Source organism: Panthera tigris, chromosome D1 (assembly GCF_018350195.1).
Source record: "Panthera tigris isolate Pti1 chromosome D1, P.tigris_Pti1_mat1.1, whole genome shotgun sequence".
Lineage (NCBI taxonomy): Eukaryota > Metazoa > Chordata > Mammalia > Carnivora > Felidae > Panthera > Panthera tigris.
The window spans coordinates 16,060,203-16,080,528 of record NC_056669.1 but is presented as its reverse complement, the minus strand read 5'-3'; the positions used below and the strand labels follow the sequence as shown (position 1 = coordinate 16,080,528).

The 20,326-nt window shown below is 43.3% G+C and overlaps 1 protein-coding gene and 1 long non-coding RNA gene across 2 annotated transcripts in view; one reads left to right on the top strand and one right to left on the bottom strand.

Moving 5' to 3' along the window:
• KMT2A (lysine methyltransferase 2A) overlaps positions 1-20,326 on the bottom strand; it is an 83,232-nt gene that overhangs the window by 21,514 nt on the left and 41,392 nt on the right. The window contains 17 exon segments of the mRNA XM_042959470.1: positions 603-4,845; positions 5,065-5,247; positions 5,626-5,786; positions 6,826-6,904; positions 7,027-7,144; positions 7,399-7,557; positions 8,625-8,762; positions 9,601-9,707; positions 10,031-10,224; positions 10,852-10,925; positions 11,233-11,343; positions 12,253-12,426; positions 13,610-13,794; positions 14,258-14,371; positions 15,417-15,537; positions 15,775-15,870; positions 16,527-16,673. Of these exon segments, the coding sequence (XP_042815404.1) occupies positions 603-4,845; positions 5,065-5,247; positions 5,626-5,786; positions 6,826-6,904; positions 7,027-7,144; positions 7,399-7,557; positions 8,625-8,762; positions 9,601-9,707; positions 10,031-10,224; positions 10,852-10,925; positions 11,233-11,343; positions 12,253-12,426; positions 13,610-13,794; positions 14,258-14,371; positions 15,417-15,537; positions 15,775-15,870; positions 16,527-16,673 (6,404 nt within the window).
• On the top strand, positions 1,275-19,686 carry LOC122231434. The gene is made up of 3 exons (XR_006208678.1): positions 1,275-1,361; positions 7,816-7,884; positions 19,292-19,686. It is a non-coding gene; the product is annotated as an uncharacterized LOC122231434 (long non-coding RNA).

Here is a 20,326-nt window from a genome sequence, read left to right as displayed (position 1 = left end):
TTAGACAGTGGTTATCTTGAGGGCGTACTGACCAAGAGAAGGCACAAGGAGGCTTCTGGAACTCTAGGAATGTTCTAGATCTTGATCTGCATGGTGGCTACGCGGGTGCACACATATGTCAAACTTGTGTACTTTACATGCGTTACACCCCATGCTAGTGTTCTCAAAAGGGACTTCATGAGGATCTACAACAGGTGGCTTTGTCCTCTGGACGGGAATAATCGTCCTTCAGTATCCTAAGCCTCAGCAAAACAAAAACAAAAACACAAACACCAGCCCCCTCCCCCCCCCCCCCCCCCCCCCCCGTCCCCCAGAAAACCAAACGCCAAGAGCAAACAGCAGCACTGTTTTAAATCAAAGAGTAATTAGAGATGTGGTTCTATCCCAGAGACAAACTGCCCACGGATGGAACTAAATTTTGCTCTAGAAATCACTGCTGTGAGGGGAAAAAAAATAAAAAATAAAAAAGAAATCAAAGTCACAACCCAGAACACCCCCGAGCAATGCAACACGTCCCTCCCAGAAGACTGCCACTGCCCCAGCCTCTAGTCCCGAGCACAAGATCCCGCCCACCCAGCAGAGCGGATATTGGCATCTCTCACCCTGCGACTGAGGTCAGGGATGTCGCGCTGGCTTCCTGGTCTGGAATGTGTGCTTCAGAAGAACTGGTCCGCGAATGGGAAACTTTGTGCTTCTTGCCATTCCCTTTGTCCAAAGGCAGCTGAATCCGTTTGATTTTTGGTTTGGGTTTGGTGGGACCCGGCACGGAGGGGCTTGCTGACTGCTGCCCAGAGGACGGAGAGCCCCCAGGAGAGGCTGAGCGGGCTTGCATAGCTGAGGATAAAGCCTTGTTCTGCTCCAGCCCCACGCTGTTGGGGGCATCTACTGTCTGGGGAAAGCTGGCTCCCTGGGTCCCTGGAGCAGAATCAAGATCACGCTGGGAAGGGAGAATCCCAGTTTTGCTGGCAAGGAGCTGGTTCACGTGCTGAAGCTGATAGTGTTCTTCCGCTTCCCCCGGAGGCGAGGCGGCCGTTATGCCCGCGGTCTGAGCAGAGGGGAGCACGCAGATGCTAGATGCCGCTGTCATCGCGGCAGGAGGAGCCTGGGACGTCCCCAGTTGCGGAAACATTCCTGAACTTGGTGGCAAAGCCACAGGCTGGTCCTGCATCCCCAGGCTCTGCTGACTGGCTTTGATTAAAAGGTTGCTTATTGAGCCAATATCCGGGGTACCGAGCAGCCTGGGGTTGGTTAACGCGACATGTCCCGGAACTGACGCACTACTCGTGGGGGTTGTTGCGGTTTGCATGGATACAACGTTCAAGACGGAGGAGCCGGATGCCAAGCCAGACACAGGCCCCGCGGTGAGGTGGCCGGTGTCCTGGCTTATTGTTGATGCGCCCGCCGCCGCGGCGGCAGTGCCTCCCACACTCTGCGGTAACAGCGGAGCCTGTTCAAAATACATGATGCCAGATTTAGACCTTTTTATGATGTTGGGGACAGTTCGGTGAGATGAAGTGTTAAGTGAGCCCAAATCTAGCAGATTGGGATGATTTGGCAGCTGGGAGGGTGTGAAGTTAATCAGTGTCATGTTAGAAACCACATCGGAAGGGGCAATGTTTGAAGGGTTGCTAGAGGGAGCGAGTTTTTTATTCTTTCGGGTCTGCAGACGAGATATGGGTCTTTTCTTGAGTCCAGAGGATGGAGTGGCTACTGTGGTACTGAGGTCTGTCCTCTGGCTGGCTTCTGAAACCAAAAGTTGGGGATCTGGAGGAGGCTGAACCCCAATAAGTAGGCCTGAAGGAGGGCTGTTGATGTTGGGTGGGAAACTACTTTGAGTAGCTGCGGGGAAGGAATGTAAGTGCTGGCGATGAGACATGGGGAGCAATCCTTTGCTAGCAGGAGGGAAGAGAGATGGAGAAGTTGGCAAGCTTGGATTTAGTCCCGTGGCTAGGGTGAGACCACTTCCCATGGGCCCCAATACTGAAGTATTTGTCTCCATCACATTGGGTGTAGAACTAACAGAAGAGGTCAATTGGATTTTTTGGGTCACTCCATTTGGAAGAGTTTGGAGAACATAAAGTGGCTGCATGTTCTGGTTAACAACAATGAGTTTCTCAGTGGCTGGTTTCAGGTGGGGTGGAGTGGTCTGGACAGCTGCATTAGAAATCTGAGATGGGCCAGGACTCTCGGTAGAGTTGGGCACATATTTCTGGTTCTGGATAGGAACAGTAGGGGAAACAGGTACCTGAAGGCCGGGGGTGCTACTGTTTCTAGTTAAATCCTGATTGTTGCCATGACCCTGCTCCACTGAACCACAAGGAGGGCTGGAGATGTGGTCCGCGTCCATGTGTCCTTGGATAAAATGATCGGGAGTCATGTGGCCTTCGGGCGTCGGATCTACCCCGGGACTCAGCAGTGCCGAGTCCCCTTCAGAGGAGGCCACAGACTTCTCCGTGATGGTCACCCTCTTCTCTCCTGAGTCGGAGATCACAGCCAGTCTACCGGCATTCTGGCTGGGGACCGTGGGACTCCGGGTGGTCAGGACGGACAGATCAGACGGCAGCTCCAGGGGCAGCTCGAACTGCTCCTCTGCTGAGATAGAGGAGGAGACGCTACTGTCCACAGGTTCTGTCGTGGGCAGCTGCTGAGAAAACACTTCGAAAAGACCCATGTCCTTTTCCCGGTTACTGTCGAGACCCAAGCCTTCACCGAGATTTAGGAGTTCCGACGAAGAGGACTCTGGGCTCTCGCCCAAAGCCTGCATGGATGGGGTATTCTTTAGGACGAAGTCCATGATGTCCGAGGGCAGGATGTTCCCACAGTCGTCACTGTTGTTGTTATCCGAGTCCGATTTCAGGAGCTCGGTGTTGTAGGTGTCTAGTAGGTTCTTGTCCGACGGGGTGCTCGTGTGGACTCTGCGGCTTGACTCCAATGAGCTGAGCTGAGCCTCCAAGGAATCCTGCCCCTGTGTTTTAACTCTGCTCACAGAGTGGCAGTTATCCATCTTTGGCTCATTTTTGTGGCCCACGGAACTCTTAATGACGTGCTCTTTCTCGCCGGCGTCTTCAGGCCGCTCCATCTTTAAGTTCTCCGTTCCGTTTTCTTTGCCGTTTCTCTTTGGAATCTGGCTGCTCTTCCTCGCTGTGGCTGTGACGCTCGTATCGCTCTCTGTGCCGTCATCGACACCATCCAGCTGAGAAATCTTCGGGAGGTCACACTGTTCTTCCTCCCGAAATAGATTATGGGATGCCAGCCGTTCCTCTCCGCCTGAAGAAATCACTGTCCTAGTGAAATTGTAATAATATAAGTCATCTTCATCAGAAGTGCTTAGGTCATCGGCCCCATCCACCTGTCCCTCAGCTGATCTCTTGCCTCGTTTCTTCCCAGTTGAGCTGCTGTAGAATGGAATGTCTTCTTCACCGTAGGATCTTACCCCATAGAGTGGGGTGAGCCCGAAGAACATGTTAGAGCGTGCCCGGGCACTGCGACGGGGGTATCTCCTCTTGAAAGAGCCATCCTCCTGAGGTTTGGGACCATCTGGAAGCATCAGGTTTCTGTCCTGAACCGGAAGATTCTGATAATTGTTACTTTGAGAATCCTGGGATGAGGTATTATTGGGGCTTGGCTGGGCCACTGGACCATCTCCTGGACTTTCAGAGGCTGAGACTGGTTCTGTTGGAGATGCCGACTCTATTTGCAGAGGGGAAACGGGACTACTTTCTTTCAGGGTATTCTTGGACTGGCCCTCACTCTCCATTTTGAGAGGCGTCAGTGTCACTTTGACCGTGCGTTTCCGGGGTGTCTGTAATTCCTTGGCAGATCCTTCTACTTGCATGGATGGAGCTTTGGGGACTCCTGGAATAGACAGGACTTTGTCTCCAATCTTATCAGAAGAAACATTATTACATGGTCGTTGCCCCATAAATTCTGGAGTCAAAACTTCATCAACAAACTCCGGCTTTAGGTTTCCTTCCTCGCCGGTGGTCACCTGACCAGGTTCCAAAAAAGACTTACTGGAATGTTTTTCTTTGAAAGTTTCTTTACAAGACTTTTTCCCTTTCTGTCTCCTGTCCCTGGAACTAGATCCCACATGTTCATTGACAATGGATGACCTGTTGCTCACTCCAGATAGCTTCAAGGTTTTGACTTCCGCATCTTCCTCGGGAGAGGGGTTTACTGATTGGTTAGAGTCTGCGTGTTGGTCTCGATCGTTCCTTTGCCCTCTCAGATGGAGTGGGGGGAAGGAGAGGGCCTCTTTAGAAGAAAATGGCACCGAAGAGAGTTCAGCAAAAGTGCCGATCTTGCCAGCATTTAATTCTCCAGATGCTGTGTTATGAAGCTGCGGGGCCAGCTTGGGAATGCCAGGATAAGCCACAGCATGTGCAGATCCCTCTGAACCCTTGGAACCTGGCACTTTGGCCTTCTCTCCCTTCAAAGAGGAGTTCTTGGATGCCAAGTCGGAAGCACTGGAATGCTTCATTTCTGAAGATGAAGATCCGTCCAAGTGACTGGTTTTAGTGCCCATAGTAACCACTGTCCTTTGCAAATTTGAAGAGGTGGGAGTGTTTTGCCCTAAGTTACTGTTTGAGTTCAGCGGTCCTAAGACATGATCAACTGCTTTGGCACTTGACTCAAGATCTGTGGCAGTCCCGATGGCGGAGACTGAGGGAACACTATTCCTGGAGTAAGTACTCCCGGTTCTCACTGGAGACATTATCCGGAGTTTAGACCGCTGGGGTGACAGGGAAGAAGTGCTGTGTCGCCTGGAGCCAATGCTTCGGAGTCCAGAGGAGAGTAAAGGGTCACCCACTGTGACTATTTCATGAGTGGTTGGGGTAGGACTTCCTGAACAAGAGAGAGAAAATAATAGTCTATTACAGAGAGGGACAAACGTGCGGTAGCCACTGCTTTCAATGACTCGGCAATGACTTTTCACTGAAAACTGCAACGATCAAGATTTTCAACGAGCCAAAGTCACTGAGATAAAGTCGCCTGCAAGAACCACAGGCTAATCTTTGAGCTAACCTTTTCGGGTCAAGTTCGTCAACGAGGTAGGTCCTTTACCTGCAGAAGGCAATGGCCGACAGCCAGGGGATCTCTGTGTTGGAGAGTAACTAGGTGTCCGAATCCTAGGGACCTTCGAGATGACATGATAAAAACAGGAACCAGAGGTTTGCGAATGAGGTCGGTCTGGTGAGGGAGGACTTATAATTTCAGCTGTGCTCTGACTTTCTTTAGATGAAATTTCTGTGGTAGGAAAGAAACACTCGTTACTAAAAAAAAGTCCAATTAAAATATCCATCAAATGGGGGCGCCTGCCTGGCTCCGCGGGAGGAGCATGCACGCTTGAACTCGGGACTGTGGGTTCGAGCCCCACGTTGGGTGTATAAGGTTACTTAAAAATTAAATCTTAAAAGAAATAAAATAAAATAAAATAAAATAAAATAAAATAAAATAAAATAAAATAAAATAAAATAAAATAAACAAACCAATAAAAAGTAAGCAATTAAGGTAAAAATCAAAAATAGAAACAAATGACACCTCCCAGAGGGATGACGTTTTTCTGCCTTCAATCACGGTACTCCCAAAAATCAAACTCAAGTCCCATCTCGATGAAAGTCTCACCTGCAAAAGACGTGGGACTGTGAGCGATGGTCCTGTTTTCATCGTGCTCCACAGTGCTGTTGATATCTGGCTCTACAACCGGAGGACGGCACTCCACTATCTTGCACGTGTACACACAGCGCTTGCGAGCATCCGTGGTACTCCAGTACACCCTGGAACACCTGGCAAACAGATCCATCAAAATCACCACCAGCGAGAGTACAGAGGCGGAGACGAACACGTGCCCAAACCTCTCCTCATCCTCGGTTCCTTGGCCTCCTGGGTTGACAGAATTCAGCTTCACTTCATGGATTCTTATTATAGATCCCCCTGGCTAGGCCGTTCCAAGCTTTTTGAAATGCTTGGTTTTTCCTAGTCTCTCAGAAAATAGCATAACATCTTTTTTTATTGTAGCGTAAGCAGGAGACAAAAATAGTACAAGATCCTAAAATGCAGAGAAAGAAAAATACTAACTGCTACAAGAAATAGTTCTTGACCTGCGGGAAGGGATTACTGCCCCACCGGGTGTACAAAGTGAGGACAGAGCAAACCTGAAGTGTTTCCTTTGGGAGAAAAGCCCCACAAGACAAGGGAGATGTAACTGCTTCCAATCTGCGGGATGCTGATGGAGCCTGGTTTATACAAAGGGCTGCCGGCTAAATGCAGAGTATAGACTGTGCCGCCAGAATTGGAATGCAGAATAAATTGTGAGTATATATAGCAAAATGAGACTCCAAAATGGGAGAGCTAGAAAAGGAATTTTAAATTTACACTGTCAGCCTGCTAGAAGTTTCAAACATTTGCTTCACATAGGAAAGATGATAAATTCTCACTGGAGAATATGATTATTATTGTGGGGGGGGTTTATATTTTTGGACTGAGGACAGAGGCATGAGGGGTTTGTCTGATCCACTACAACAATCTGGACTTCTGAATCCAGATAAACGGAACTCTTAAGAGACTGACCTCACGTTTTCTATTTAGGTTTTGTTTGGAAATGATTCTGAAAGTATGTCAATAGTACTTTCCTTCTATACGTGGATTTAGCGGACATACACTGATACTTTAGTCCCAATCTACAAGAAGCAGCAAAAAACGGAGTTAATTTGCAGTAGCAGTTAAAAGTAGCTAACAAGTATGGCTCTCCATTCAACGATCTGCTCCTGGTTCGGGGTGCTCAAGCTGCGGGGGTTGGGGTCTTCTCTCTACAGTGCTACTTACTGATATCCAATAGGAAAAAGCTTATCTTCACAGTCAGAGAGATCATTCAGAATTCCTAAGCAGTCAATTGTCATGGAGCCTGACCAAGGAAAGAAGAACTAATTAGAGGAGATAATGAGAAGGCTCACTTTTAAACCAGAGACCAGAAAGTACCCCAGTGATACACGGAACCTTCCCCAACAATGGAGGCCCGTGTCATACCAATCATCATGTGGATATTTTCTGGTTCCAAGCCATTGAGAAACTTCCTTCTCAAGCTGATTCCTTCAAAGTCCACAAACACTCTTCTAAAAACTTCAAATCCATTCTCAGGAACCACCTAAAATGAAAATCCGGCTGTTAATAGGCTGCCCCTTTACACATTATATGCGTGATACCGATTCTCTCAGAGGGCAAAGTACAGAGCAGATCTCGAAATCACCCTGCTGTTTCACAGGAGGACTTCTGTATTTGCAAGAGAAGGTGATTCTAGGAACACACAGTTGGAAGGTAACACAAAGCTTACCATCTTGCTGTCCTCAGCCTGTTTTCCCTGAACTCCTACAGAATTCGAAAAGTAACGGGAGTTCTCACCTCGCCTTTGATCAAATCCCGATGTCGCTGGCAATATACTTTCTTATCATCCAGAAAGACACAGTTCTTGGCGCGAGAACACATGAAGTGATAGTTGCTGGTGCAGGATGTAAGGCAGCAACCCACAGTGGCTCCTGGCTTTTGGCAGAATTCACATCTCTAACCATCCAGAGAGAACAGAGGCCTAAGTCAGACTTTCAGATGTTTTAAGCCACTTTCCATCTCTAAAGAATTACCCCATTCTGCGTTTCCTACAATTCATTTCTTTTATTGGTAATTGAATTATAGAGAAATGATATGAGCCATAAATCCTCCTCTACAAATCCTCTCTCTCCCACTGCCCCTAGGCCCTAGAACTATTAAATATCACAATTTGATTTAGAACTTAAACCAAACAGTTTTGTTTTTTTTTTCTAGGATGCACGATTGCTTTAGAGAAGACCAAATTTCGAAGACTGATACTAAAAACATCATCTTGTTAGAAAGGTACTATATCCAAAAGAATTCAGTTCTGGAAAGAGTATACCAATCAGAAACATAAGGGTTCTCTAGTTACTAGGCTTATTAACAGATTAAATTTATCATATGATTCAAAGACTTCCTTCAACTAGCCTGTATGTCAGCACCTTATTCTGTCAGTCACAGCCTGGGCTCCTCCCCACAGAAGACTTCGTCCTCTCCATGCAATTGACATGTTTTCTTTGCATGTGCTTTTTGTTTGCTTGTCTCTCTCCCTTTTTCTTTCTTTCTTTCTTTCTTTCTTTCTTTCTTTCTTTCTTTCTGACAATCCTTCATCTTCGTCCCTCCTTCCAAATATAGTTGTTAAAAATTTTACTCCTTCGTGGCCTTTTTGGACTACTCTCAGCTTCTACTGATCATTTTCCACATCCCTCTTCCTGTGTGTATCTATGTGGGTTTATCCTATGGAACCACAGGGTGTCGATTCAGCTGGGACCTCTGAGGTCATTTTGTCTAAATCACTTAATAAAGTAACACCCTTCTTGCACAAATTATCTCCCAAACTAGACAGTACTTTGTTTTCTGTTTCTTTTGTACCATCCTCCAGGGGTCAGAATAGCAATCTGCCTATAGTCTACACCACTATTTGCTGCTGGCTAACCATTCTGAAGGCACTATGAAAAGCATCAGCGAGGCAGCATTTAGCCAAGAGAAAACACCTGGAAACAGAGAGAGGATCTTTTCTGTAACATTCACACAGGTCTTACCAGCTGTTTGCCCCTGATCACGGCCATGTGCACATTCTTTAGTGATCCATCATCGTCTTCAAACACTTCTGCTGACCACAAAGCGCAATTTACATGTGTCCACTCATTTTGGCCAATGTATAGCAAACGGCCAGCATCCTATGAAATCAAGAGATTTCTTTTTTCTTTAAAGAATATAATGCCAAAGAAGGTTTTCCTTGGTATTAGCTTTATCTCAGTCAAGGTAGCATCAACAGTAATTCTTTAACTTGGGGATGCACGCAAAGATCAAAAGTGATTTTTCGACGTTTCTGTTTCTACTTCTCACCTTTCTAGATTACCTCTTCCATGGACTGGAAATATTTTACAAACATAGGGAACACAAACATTAGCAGTACGTGCTAAGTTTATGAAAGTGCACACTGACTTCTTTAAAACCGTATTTCCAAGCCAGTTCTCTTAGCGTGCGTTTCTTTCTTATAAAACCTTTCGTATTGTAAGCTTACTATGGGCCAGGCACTAAATAAAGCTTTATGAACATTATTTCCTCTAATCCTTATAACCCGCAGTGGTTACGTATTATCATTATCCTCATTTTAAAGATGAAACTGAGAGTCAGGGAGGTTAAGCTCCTCGCCAAGGTCAATAAGTAGGCAGCAGAGTAGAGAAATGAATCCAGGCAGCCTGCCAGGGCTGGGGATCTTAACCACTCTGCTATCCTATGTTAAACACAAGCCTTTAAATATGCAACTTACATATTTTATGGACTCTCATAAAATCTTTTTGAGGAATTTCCTGTAGAAATTATGAGACATCAGCAGGTTAATTGAAGGCAAATCATCTTTTAAATGAAAGAAAAGAAAAAACCCCAAGTGCCACATGCCAGGTGACAAACATTCGTTAAATAAATGGCACCCAGTCATCAAATTTAGACACAAAGGACACACAGTTCATGTGAGCATCAGCTAAGTAGGACCCCTTACACCAAGGTACTTACATTAGCACTGTCATCACCATACATCAAACACAATGCACATTGTCTATTATCCTCGATGCCTGGGGGTGGATTCAGTTCTGGACTATCTTCTCGACTCCTATCAGTACCTTAGAACCCAAAAGACAACCAGTTAAAATTGGCAATACTACGTCTGATTTCCAGGAAGAAAAAAAAAAAAAACCCACTTAGGCTTCAATAGCCTGCAGCTTATAAAATAAACACTTTCAAAAAGTGTTCAAAGTCATGTTATCTCGCCATGTGTTACAGCGGTTCTATCGATTTCTTGTTATCGGTCCAAGCTAAGCGAAAACAATGATTGTATTACATTTGAGGATGACCTCGAAATTTCTTTCTAGTATTGAATTTAGATTCACGAAGTTGATCATTTGCATCTAGAGAGAAATGGATAATGACTCATTTGGTGCCTTACTCAGAATTGGCGGTGTAGGAGGATGGAGTGGTGTTGGAGAGTCTGGTTCTCCGGGCCCTTTAGGTTTGGGAGCCGGGATGATTTTCTTCATTAAAGGAGGCTGCTCAGTGTGGCTGTTTTCCTCTCGCTCCTGCCACTGAGCATAATTATGGTCAAGTGAAGGCGGAAGCACTGCGTTTGGTAACATCCCACTGCTGAAAATAATTGATTCAACAAGTATTTATTGACCTCCTACGACACACCTAGAACTACACAAAATTATCAAATTCTTGGCATCATCAGGTTACAGCCCCATGCACGAGCCATTCACAGAATGTAAGAACAAGCCACAGATTGTGAAAACGGCCTACACATACAGGACTTTATTATTTAAAAAAATATATTCTCGATACATGACTCATGGTGAAACTTCCAGAAACAAATGATAACTTTATCAAAGACTCAAAAGGATTTAGTAGAATAAAATTTTTAAGTTAAATATGGAGACTCAAGAGCAGGAGAGAGCACCATCTGAACCAAATTAAACAGAACCCGGTTATCACAAGTCCAAATACTGAGCTGCATATATAGCACGTGGATTGTACCTCTGCCACAAGTTAAGCCAAATTCCGGAAAACATAACATATAAAGAGAGAAAAAAAATGGGCAACAGACTATAATAAACATTAAGTATTATCTCTAAAGCAGCATCGAAAAGGCATTTCAAATGATTACTTGTTAATATTAAGACCTGGCCTAAAGAAACCTTAATCTAGAAATGTCAGAACTCTCAAATTTCTAGCTGATGAGGAGGAAAAAAAAGGAATACCAAGTTTACTTACTTGCTCGATACTTTATTTGGCTCCCAAAACCTAGACTTTTTGACACTGAACCATGGAAAAACACGTTCCATTTGCTAACAGAAAAATAAACAAACAAACAAATGTAAGCATGTGAACATCCATTTGGAAACCACACGAAAACTAACAACTTCACACCAGCTTCCCTGTCAATATGAGGATGATTTCAGGCCACTAAGGGAAGGATCCATCCACTCTGGCAACCTCGCCAATTTCCTCCCAAAGAATCAGAGGAATTAACTAAACCAAAAGATGTTTTGCACACATGGCAAAACAAATCGGAGAAGAGAACAAATCCGTGTTGCTCACAGAGTAATTACCCATAGATGCGCATTAAAAACATGAACTATTAATATCATTCACCCGAATAAAGAAGGACTTGACCATGCTGTTGGCTTTTTTAATTTCTGGCTGTCCTCCATCTGAATTAATGGCTGCTTGAATGATCTTCACGATATCATCACTGAACTCCAACTGTATACAAAAACAAAGTATTAATTATTCAAAAAGCAGTGTGATCTCAAAACCACTTCCTGTTCCCTCCTAAATCACCCGGCACAGAAATCCAACAGAAAATGGACACCCTACTTTAATGCAGTGTAATTTGTCTTTAGCGGAGGCTTTTTGAATTCAGTTCTCAATTAACTTGCGGCAGCCAAGAGAAGCCAGGCTAATAAAGCAAGTATGCAAATAAATTAGCTGTTATCATGGCAAGTTACCCAAATAGGACCATGATTTTTTACTCAGATTAAAATGAATAAAACAACTGAACAGCAAATGTGGACCATGAGATTACAGATGTTCCCATACGTTCTTTTTAGTTTAAATTCTGTAATTTTTTAAGTAATCTCTACATCCAACGTCGGGCTTGAACTCACAACCTCGGAGATAAGAGTCGAATGCTCCACTGACTGAGCCAGCTGGATGCCCCATCAACAAATGAAATGTCAAATATGGACCATGAGATAACAATCATCCCCATACATCCTTAAAACCATACATTTAAAAGACATCCGTCTATAATAAAGATCCTAGACTGAAAGACACGTTATTCAGACATGATTTCAAAAGGGGCAAACCAAGTAACTTCACGTTAGCATGTTCCCACAAAGTTTAAACATAAAAATAATTTTAAGGCAAAAATGATTTTCAGCGAACTCAGATGAAAGCCAAACCAGAGAACCGTTCTGAGACACTACCTCCCTGTCTTCGGAAACACAGAGCTAAGACAGCTCACATATTTTTAGGTATTTAAATCCACATGACGTTGCTAAATATAATACAAACCATCTTTTAATGCTTGCTCCCAAGCCTCATCCCCCAAAAGACCCAAAGAAGCTAAAATGGCACTTGGAATGTTGGTAGTTCGTTGGAGAGACGTACCACGGATGTGTAACTCCCTTGGTCCATTTTCCTCTTCACTCCTTCCAGATCTAAAGGCTGCTGCTCCTCCTGTTTGCTGACCTCGGTAAGCACCGGCGGGTCAGGCCCTTCCGGGGAGCTGCGGGAAGGTATGCTCTCCTCCGTCTCAGGATTTAAGTCTGGTGGCTTGGCAGCCTGTTGCCAGGAAAGACAGGTTTCTTTTACCTGACACTGAAAATGAGGCACCCGTGTAAATTCTATTAAAATTAATAAAGATAGCACGGAAGGATTCCTATTATTAAACCTAAAGAACGTGAAAATAATCAGAGATTTCTTAAATAACAGAAAAAGTAATCGGAACGAGCCAGTTCTCTAAGACTTTGACCATGCAAGTCTGTGACTCTGAACTTAGAAGCTTTGCCTGATAACTTCCAAACCTCGTATGAAAACACAGACACCCTCCAGTCCCTTCTGAGGAAGACAGAGATTGCAAATGTTCCTATCCAAAATGTGGAGTTCTATCAAGAGACAAAGCAACAGCCTATCTGAGTTCAAGTTATCCGTGCGGTTCTTTCAGCATTTTACCTTGAGTTTCTACTGACTACTCTACAGGTGTATATAGTTCACGACTAAAATAGACAAAAAGTAGTGATTTACAAATTGTGCCCCGAGGAGCCTAGGGATTTCCCAGAGGCAAAGGGTCTCTAGCCACATGACTATCATCTTAGATCAGGCCCTCAATCTCTCTCTTCCCCAGATTGATCTAACTGCCTCCCAACCACTCTCCCTGCTTCTAGCCTCAGTCCTCACCAATCCTTCCTCTCTCTTCTAGTCAGAATCACTTTTTCTCTAAAAAAGCAATTCTGATCAGGTTACTCTTGGGTGAAGCTCTTCATTGGTCCCTCTCAGACCCTTCAGAGTAGAAAGTCCAAATTTCTTATCATAACAGCAAAGAAGTTCCCTAGACAAGATCTTACTCTGGGCTCTAAAGATTTTCTTTAGAAAAAAAAAAACAAACTTTTTTTTTCCTAATGTTTATTCATTTTTGAGAGAGAGAGAGAGAGAGAGAGAGACAGAACAGGAGTGGGGAGGGGCAGAGAGAAAGGGAGAGGAAACACAGAATCCGAAGCAGGCTCCAGGCTCTGAGCTGTCAGCACAGACTCTGACGCGGGGTTTGAACCAGATCACGACCTGAGCTGAAGCTGACCGAGCCACCCAGGCACCCCGGCCCTGAAGATTTTCTTAATGGTTGAAAGCCACAACAAGTGACTCTACAAAACTGAACGAAGAATGACGCAAAATAAAACCAACAGTCCATCACCGGAGAAAACCCACTTCAGAACAAACTCTTAGGAACCGACATGAGACTCGGGCCTACCTGTCGGTAGCGGAGCAAGTGGCTGGTGGTCCGAGAGTTCAGCAAAGCTGTCAGGACTTGCTTCAGAGAGATCTGTAGCTCTTTCTCAAGGGCCAGTCGCCACTCTGCAGGGTGCCGCTCAGTACAGTTCACACAAGTATAGGCCACGCTTTCTGGCAGATTAGATAGAATCTCATACATCTCATCTGGAAAAACAAAAACCTACGATGCTGAGGTGCTCTGAAGGGTGGCAGACAGGGAGAAGAGGACATTACTCCACTGAGTTTAATATAAAGTTGTAGGTTAGGAACAGTAGCAAGACTCTAACGTCCCCGAGGAACTGATCCCCACATACTGAGCTCCAAAGGGACGCCAGCAACACTAACCCAGGATTTGGTTACTGGAGGATCGACCGGTTACGGGGCCCACCAAGAGCTAGCAAATGAATATTGTAAATGTTTATGTTCCCGATAAACGAGCACAACTTAACACGACAGTGTTAGAGACCGAAGTTATTTAAGCTATTCTAGAGACCAAGAAGGGAAATTTAAAACGACTCTAAGTAACAGCATGGCCGTCATGTTACGTTTACAGATTACTCTGGGGGCTGTAAATGTACCAAGAAAGAAGAAAACTGTAATAAAAAAAAAAGACTCCAACCTTCTGTACCTGAAAGATTCTCACATTTGGAGTGGACCCAGCGGTCGCACTTCCCACACTGCATCATCTTGCTCTCGTAGTCGTCGTCGTCATAGCACTTGTCACACAGAGGGCAGAAGTTCCCTGTGAGCAAAGCACGCGGTTCAGCGGGGCTCTGGGCCCCGTGCCGGCACCTCTGAGGCTGGGGCTTCTATGTGCCGGAACTTCTTAACAACGCCAGCATAGATCTCCGATGGGATGCTCACACATCTGTGCGGCGTCAAGATTATTCTGAGCTCTTAGAACATACCACTAATTCCATTTAGACTCCTTTTCTTTTGGAGTAGCCTCCACATCTAACGTGGAGCTTGAACTCACGACCCTGAGATCGAGAGTCACATGCTCTATGGACTGAGCCAGCCAGGCACCCTTACTTAGACTCATTTTTAAAGGTCGTGGGGTAGAGTCTACAGACGACACAATAAAAAAAGAATGAAAGAGAGAATTTTCTCTCTTGAACATCCCAAAGAAATGTCTATATTTTTTAAAAAAGGTGAGGATATGGGTGTAAAATAACACAGTTAATTTACACCTCCTTATTCCTAGTGATTTAAGTTAGAGCTTAGAGCAGCACTTCGAAAAGTTCAGCACAACATACAACCTTCGTCAATTTGTTTTATCCATAATATCCTCTATCATTCTTAATAGACTTAACATTGATTTGCTTATATTAGTAACTTGCTTATATTAGTATAACTTCCAATAGTAAACTTTGTATCATTATTATCCTAAATCAGCAAAACGAGTTTAATGTATTAGTTATTAATTTTTTTCTAGCATATCTATGAAAATAAAATGTTTGACTCAATACCACCTAAAATCACTTCTGAAACAATGAAACGTCTATGTACCTTACTTTTGGAAATAATGGCTTAGAGCCTTTCTTTGTGGTTAGTTATTACAACAAGTCCCCTTAATTCTTCCCATATAAGCTAACAAAATATTTCTAGTTGCTGTGATACTTCGCGTAAAGAAAAGAACAAGGCCGGGAACTTAGGAAATGCTCTAAATGGTACCCTTGACAAAACGCGCAAGACTTTCTACTTCACTTCCCTGGAGTGTTCGGTTCACCACCAGAGCAACCAAGTATAACCCCTGAGAGTTGATAAAACCGGCCTTTTTGATGTACCTTTAGCAAAGAGTTTGGCACAGTCATGGCACAGTGAGAAATCATGAGACCACTGTGCGTCCCATCCTTTGCCTGGAGTCGTGGATCCACAGCTCTTGCAGCGAACACACTTGGTGCAGATCTGGAAAAGAAAAGAAATTCAATAGGAAGTCACTTTTAGTATCTCATCTCATTTAAAAAGATCTCGGATGCAATCAGTTTCCAGAGTGGACTTCTTCCCTGGGACGCCTTTCCTTAATAACGAGACCAAAACATTGTTACAATGACATCCTCGAGCAAGGCTCTCCCTGTTACAAGGTGCACGAGCCCCAGAGCTCCATGCCAGTTCTCTCTGAAACAGCACGATGTGGGCACTCACCCAAACTTTCTTTTTCTTTGTGGGTTTGGTGGGGTAGTTTGGTCCCAGGCACTCAGGGTGATAGCTGTTTCGGCACTTATTACACTCCAGCAGCTGCTGTAGGAAATATAAAGGCAGAGGATGAATAGCTACCAACTTCCAGGTATAAAGTGAGTAGGTCACAGACGCGGAAAGTGCAGTGCAGAGAATATAGTCACTAGGACTGTAACGGTGTCGTGCGTTGGCAGATGCCGACGACACTTCTCACGGTGGGCACTGTGTAATGTACAGAAGTGCTGAATCACTAAGCTGCACGCCAAAAACTAACATAATATTGTGTGTCACTTGTAATAAAAAAGAAAATTTAAAGGCAAAGGTGGATATCACATCAATTCACTCGAAACACCTATGACTCAGTGTCCCTTTCATATTTATCTGCAAGTAAAGTATAGCACATCATGACAACAGTTTAAATTTTCTCACGAATTATTTATTCTCAGTGAAAGCATGCGGATTTAGGTCCTGCGAAAGGTCCTCGGTGATGAATGTTCTTATCGGGTAGATTTGATTTACTTTGGGGGATTTTACCTAATGACAATGTTTTCTCCTATATGCCCCAAATTAAAACACAAAAATAGGCAACGAATTATACCTAAATAGTCACGCTAGACTAAGCCAACAAAGAAAAAATATAGGTACAAAACCCAAAAACAAAAGGCAGAGACGGAGAGAGGGGATACTCCTCTAAAGAGTTCTATCACTTCGTTTTATACCTTTGTAGCCTGGTGCTGCCTTCCACAGACGTGACAGAACTTGCAGCGACGACAACACCAATTCTCCAGCTGGTCCTCCAGAGGGCGCTCGTTCTCCTCTAAACAAAACTTGTGGAAGGGCTCACAACAGACTTGGCAATACACAAACTAGGGTAGATGGGAACATAGAAGTTGTCAAATAACATGAAGAAATAGCAACCAAATCCTATCTATATACTTCAGGCTACAGGAGCCCAACATGTTTTATTCAACATATAATCATTCAGCAATGATTATGTAAAAAAAAAAAAAAAAAAAAAAAGTCCAATATTAGTCATTGCAGGTGATTCAGGGGACTAAAATAATAACAGTAGAATTAAAAAAAATAACTATATAGGGGCGCCTGGGTGGCTTGGTCAGTTAAGTGTCCGACTTTGGCTCAGGTCATGATCTCGCGGCTGGTTAAGTTCGAGCTCTGCCTCGGGCTCAGTGCTGACAGCATGGAACCTCGACCCTGCTTCAGATTCTGGGTCTCCCTTTCTCTCTGCCCCTCCCCCACTCATGGTCTGTCTCTCTGTCTCAAAAATAAATAAACATAAAAAATATTTTTAAAGTAACTATATAGATATGTATTTTTTAATATATAATAAATACATTCCCAGATTTAACAGAATGTGGCTAAGTGCCATAAGCAAGCTACAAGAGCTATGGGAAGGGGGAAATGGGGAGGTTTTGTGTGTTTGCAGGGGAGAGGCAGAAAGAGAGAGAATTCCGAGCAGGATCTGTGCGGTCAGTGCAGAGCCCAACGCAGGGCTCGAACCCATGAACCAGGACTTGAACCCATGAACTGTGACATCATGACCTGAGTCAAAAGGAAGAGTCAGACACTGAACTGACAGAGCCACCCAGGTACCCTGGGAAGGTTTTAAAGGTTTCCGACAATACACTAAAGACAGTTGTAAGCTCTGGTTTATCCTTTCCATCTGTAATTTTAAAATGATATTTTCATATGGGCATTTTTAAAAATTTTGAGTAAGAATTTTATTTTGCTGGGGCACCTGCATGGCTCAGTTGGTTAAGCATCCAACTCTTGATTTCGGCTCACGTCATGATCTCACGGTTCATGAGTTCAGGCCCTACATGGGGCCTGATGCTGACAGAGTGGAGTCTGCTTGGGATTCTCTTTGCCCCTCCCCGCTTGTGCTCCCCCCTGCCTCAAAATAAATAAATAAATAAACTTAAAAAAAAAAAAAAAAAGAATTTTATTTTGCCATAACAGAATTATTGGGGCAACTGGTCAAGTCTAAATGAGGTCTATAGATTAGGTTAACAGTAATATGCCAGTGTTAATTTCCTGATTTTGATAACTATACTGTGATTACATGAGAATGTCCTTGGTTTTAGGAAATACACACCAAATATTCAGACGTAAAAGGACACGTCTGCAACTTACTCCCAAAGTTTCAGAAAAAAATGTGTCTGCATATAAAATGTGTACACATATTTAACTTCTCACTTTGTAAAATACGGACACACAAAGAGAAAAGGATAAAGCAAATAAAAATATTGACATTTGAGGGGCACCTGGGTGGCTCAGTCAGTTAAGTTTCCAACTCTTGGTTTCGGCTTAGGTCATGATCTGGCAGTTGGTGAGTTTGAGCCCCACGTCCAGCTCTATGTTGGCGGTGCGGAGCCTGCTTTGGATTCTCTCCCTCTCTCTCTCTCTGCCCTTCCCCTGCTGGCTCTCTCTCTTTCTCAAAATAAATAAACTTAAACAATTAACATTTGGGAAATCTGGGTGAAGGATATATGGGAATTCTTTGTACTCTAACTTTTCTGCAAACCTGAAATAACATCACCATAAAAAGATTTTTAAAATTCAAATGCCAGAATTCATTAGGCACTGGTTATGTTTTAGGAGTGCAATGCAGGCAGTGGGCTATTCCTTTTCTAATTCAGTTTTTAGGAATCCTGTGGGATTGCTGTGCATAACTACACAATTTAAATTAAAGCAATTATAGTCTGAAAAAAATCGTTTTATCATAGAAGTTGAAGGACTGGTGCTACAAGTTATTCATGTGGATAGCATATGTATGGATGCAAAGTATAAAGATTACATACAAGAGATACAGCGGACCCTTGATGTTATAGACCGAATATTCTTCACTTGCTCTTAGCCAAAAGGCGGAGAATCAATTATAGACTGAATGCTTTTTTTTTTTTAATGTTTTAATGTTTTTTTTTTAATTTTTGAGAGAGAGGGACGGAGGAAGGGCAGAGAGAGATGGAGACACAGAATCTAAAGAAGGCTCCAGGCTCTGAGCTGTCAGCACAGAGCCTGACGTGGAGCTCGAACCCATGAGCTGTGAGATCATGACCTGAGCCAAAGTCAGACACTTAACCTGAGCCACCCAGGCGCCCCTACACTGAATATTCTTAATCTCAATGGTATCTAAAGCAACCCCACCACTTAGAACAATATTATAGTTCACGATAGGCACTAATAGATTTGCTTAATGAATGAACACCAGACAATAATGTATAATTTTGCTAATGTATAATTTAACATAGCAAGTGGGCAGGGCTGAATCTCTTAGCTAGTGAATGAGTCTCACGGACTGCTCAATATCCACATTACAATCTGGGTTTGGAATTTCGTTTTGATACTAAAATACATATGTGATAAAGTAATAAGCGAAGGAGGCATTCTGGAATTGAGGATTGTATGAATGACAAACTTCTGCTTTCTATTTAAATTGTGCTTTTTTTTCTCTCTTACTGTAAAGGTGGCAGATATTCACTGCAAAAGATTCAAAAGGATAAAGAAAAATAAAGAGAAAACAAGTCAACCATAACCCAACCACACTTTTAAGATTTTGATGTAAATCTTTCCACAACTCTTTCTGAATATATTTTTAAAACAATGTCCAAACCAAAATGGGATCACGCTTTACATACTACTTTGTAACCTGCTATTTTAACTCAGTGACGTGTCAAGGACACCTTTCCATGTCAATATCAATCTGTATTATTATGTAGGACTTCATACTTGCCCTTATATGCATGTCCTATGATTATTTTAAGCAAGCCCCCGCTCTTTACTGACAAACTTTCGGCTGTTTCCTATTTTTGATCACTCTAAAGAGTACTGAAATAAAGTCTTGTATTTATTACATATATAGAGAAAGGTTTATTATATACATGTACGTATACATGTATATATTATGTACATGTATGTTTATATACACGTGTATGTATTGTACACGCACATATGTATGTACACATATACCTATTTGCTGATCTAATTATAGCCTTAAGATAAATGCCTGGAGGACAACTGTTGGGTTAGACAGTATGCTCATTTTAAAGATAAATACGTATTTCCGAACAATCAGCTCAGAAAGAAAGACTGTAACATTTAGATTTCCACCAGCGGAAAGTCCCTATTTCCAAATCTTTTTTTCCCACGTGATTTTTTTTTTAAGATTTTATTTTTAAGTAATCTCTATACCCAACCTGGGGCTAACACCCAACACAAGCTCAAGAGTCACATGTTCCACCAACTGAGGCAATCAGGTGTCCCTTCCCACATGATCTTTTTAATGCTTAATGTCCAATTTTTGTTCATCAGAAGGCTCTAGGACACCTCCCACCATGTTTATTTCTCATTTTGTGAATTACATATTTCTGCCCTTAGCCTTTTCTTTTAGTGGGTGTTGTTCCTTTTTCTTATTAATTGCCAAGAGCTCTTTATAGACAAGGGGTTTTTGATATTCAATATAAGATAGCCATATCTTTCTCTAGAAGAGCACTGTAACAGT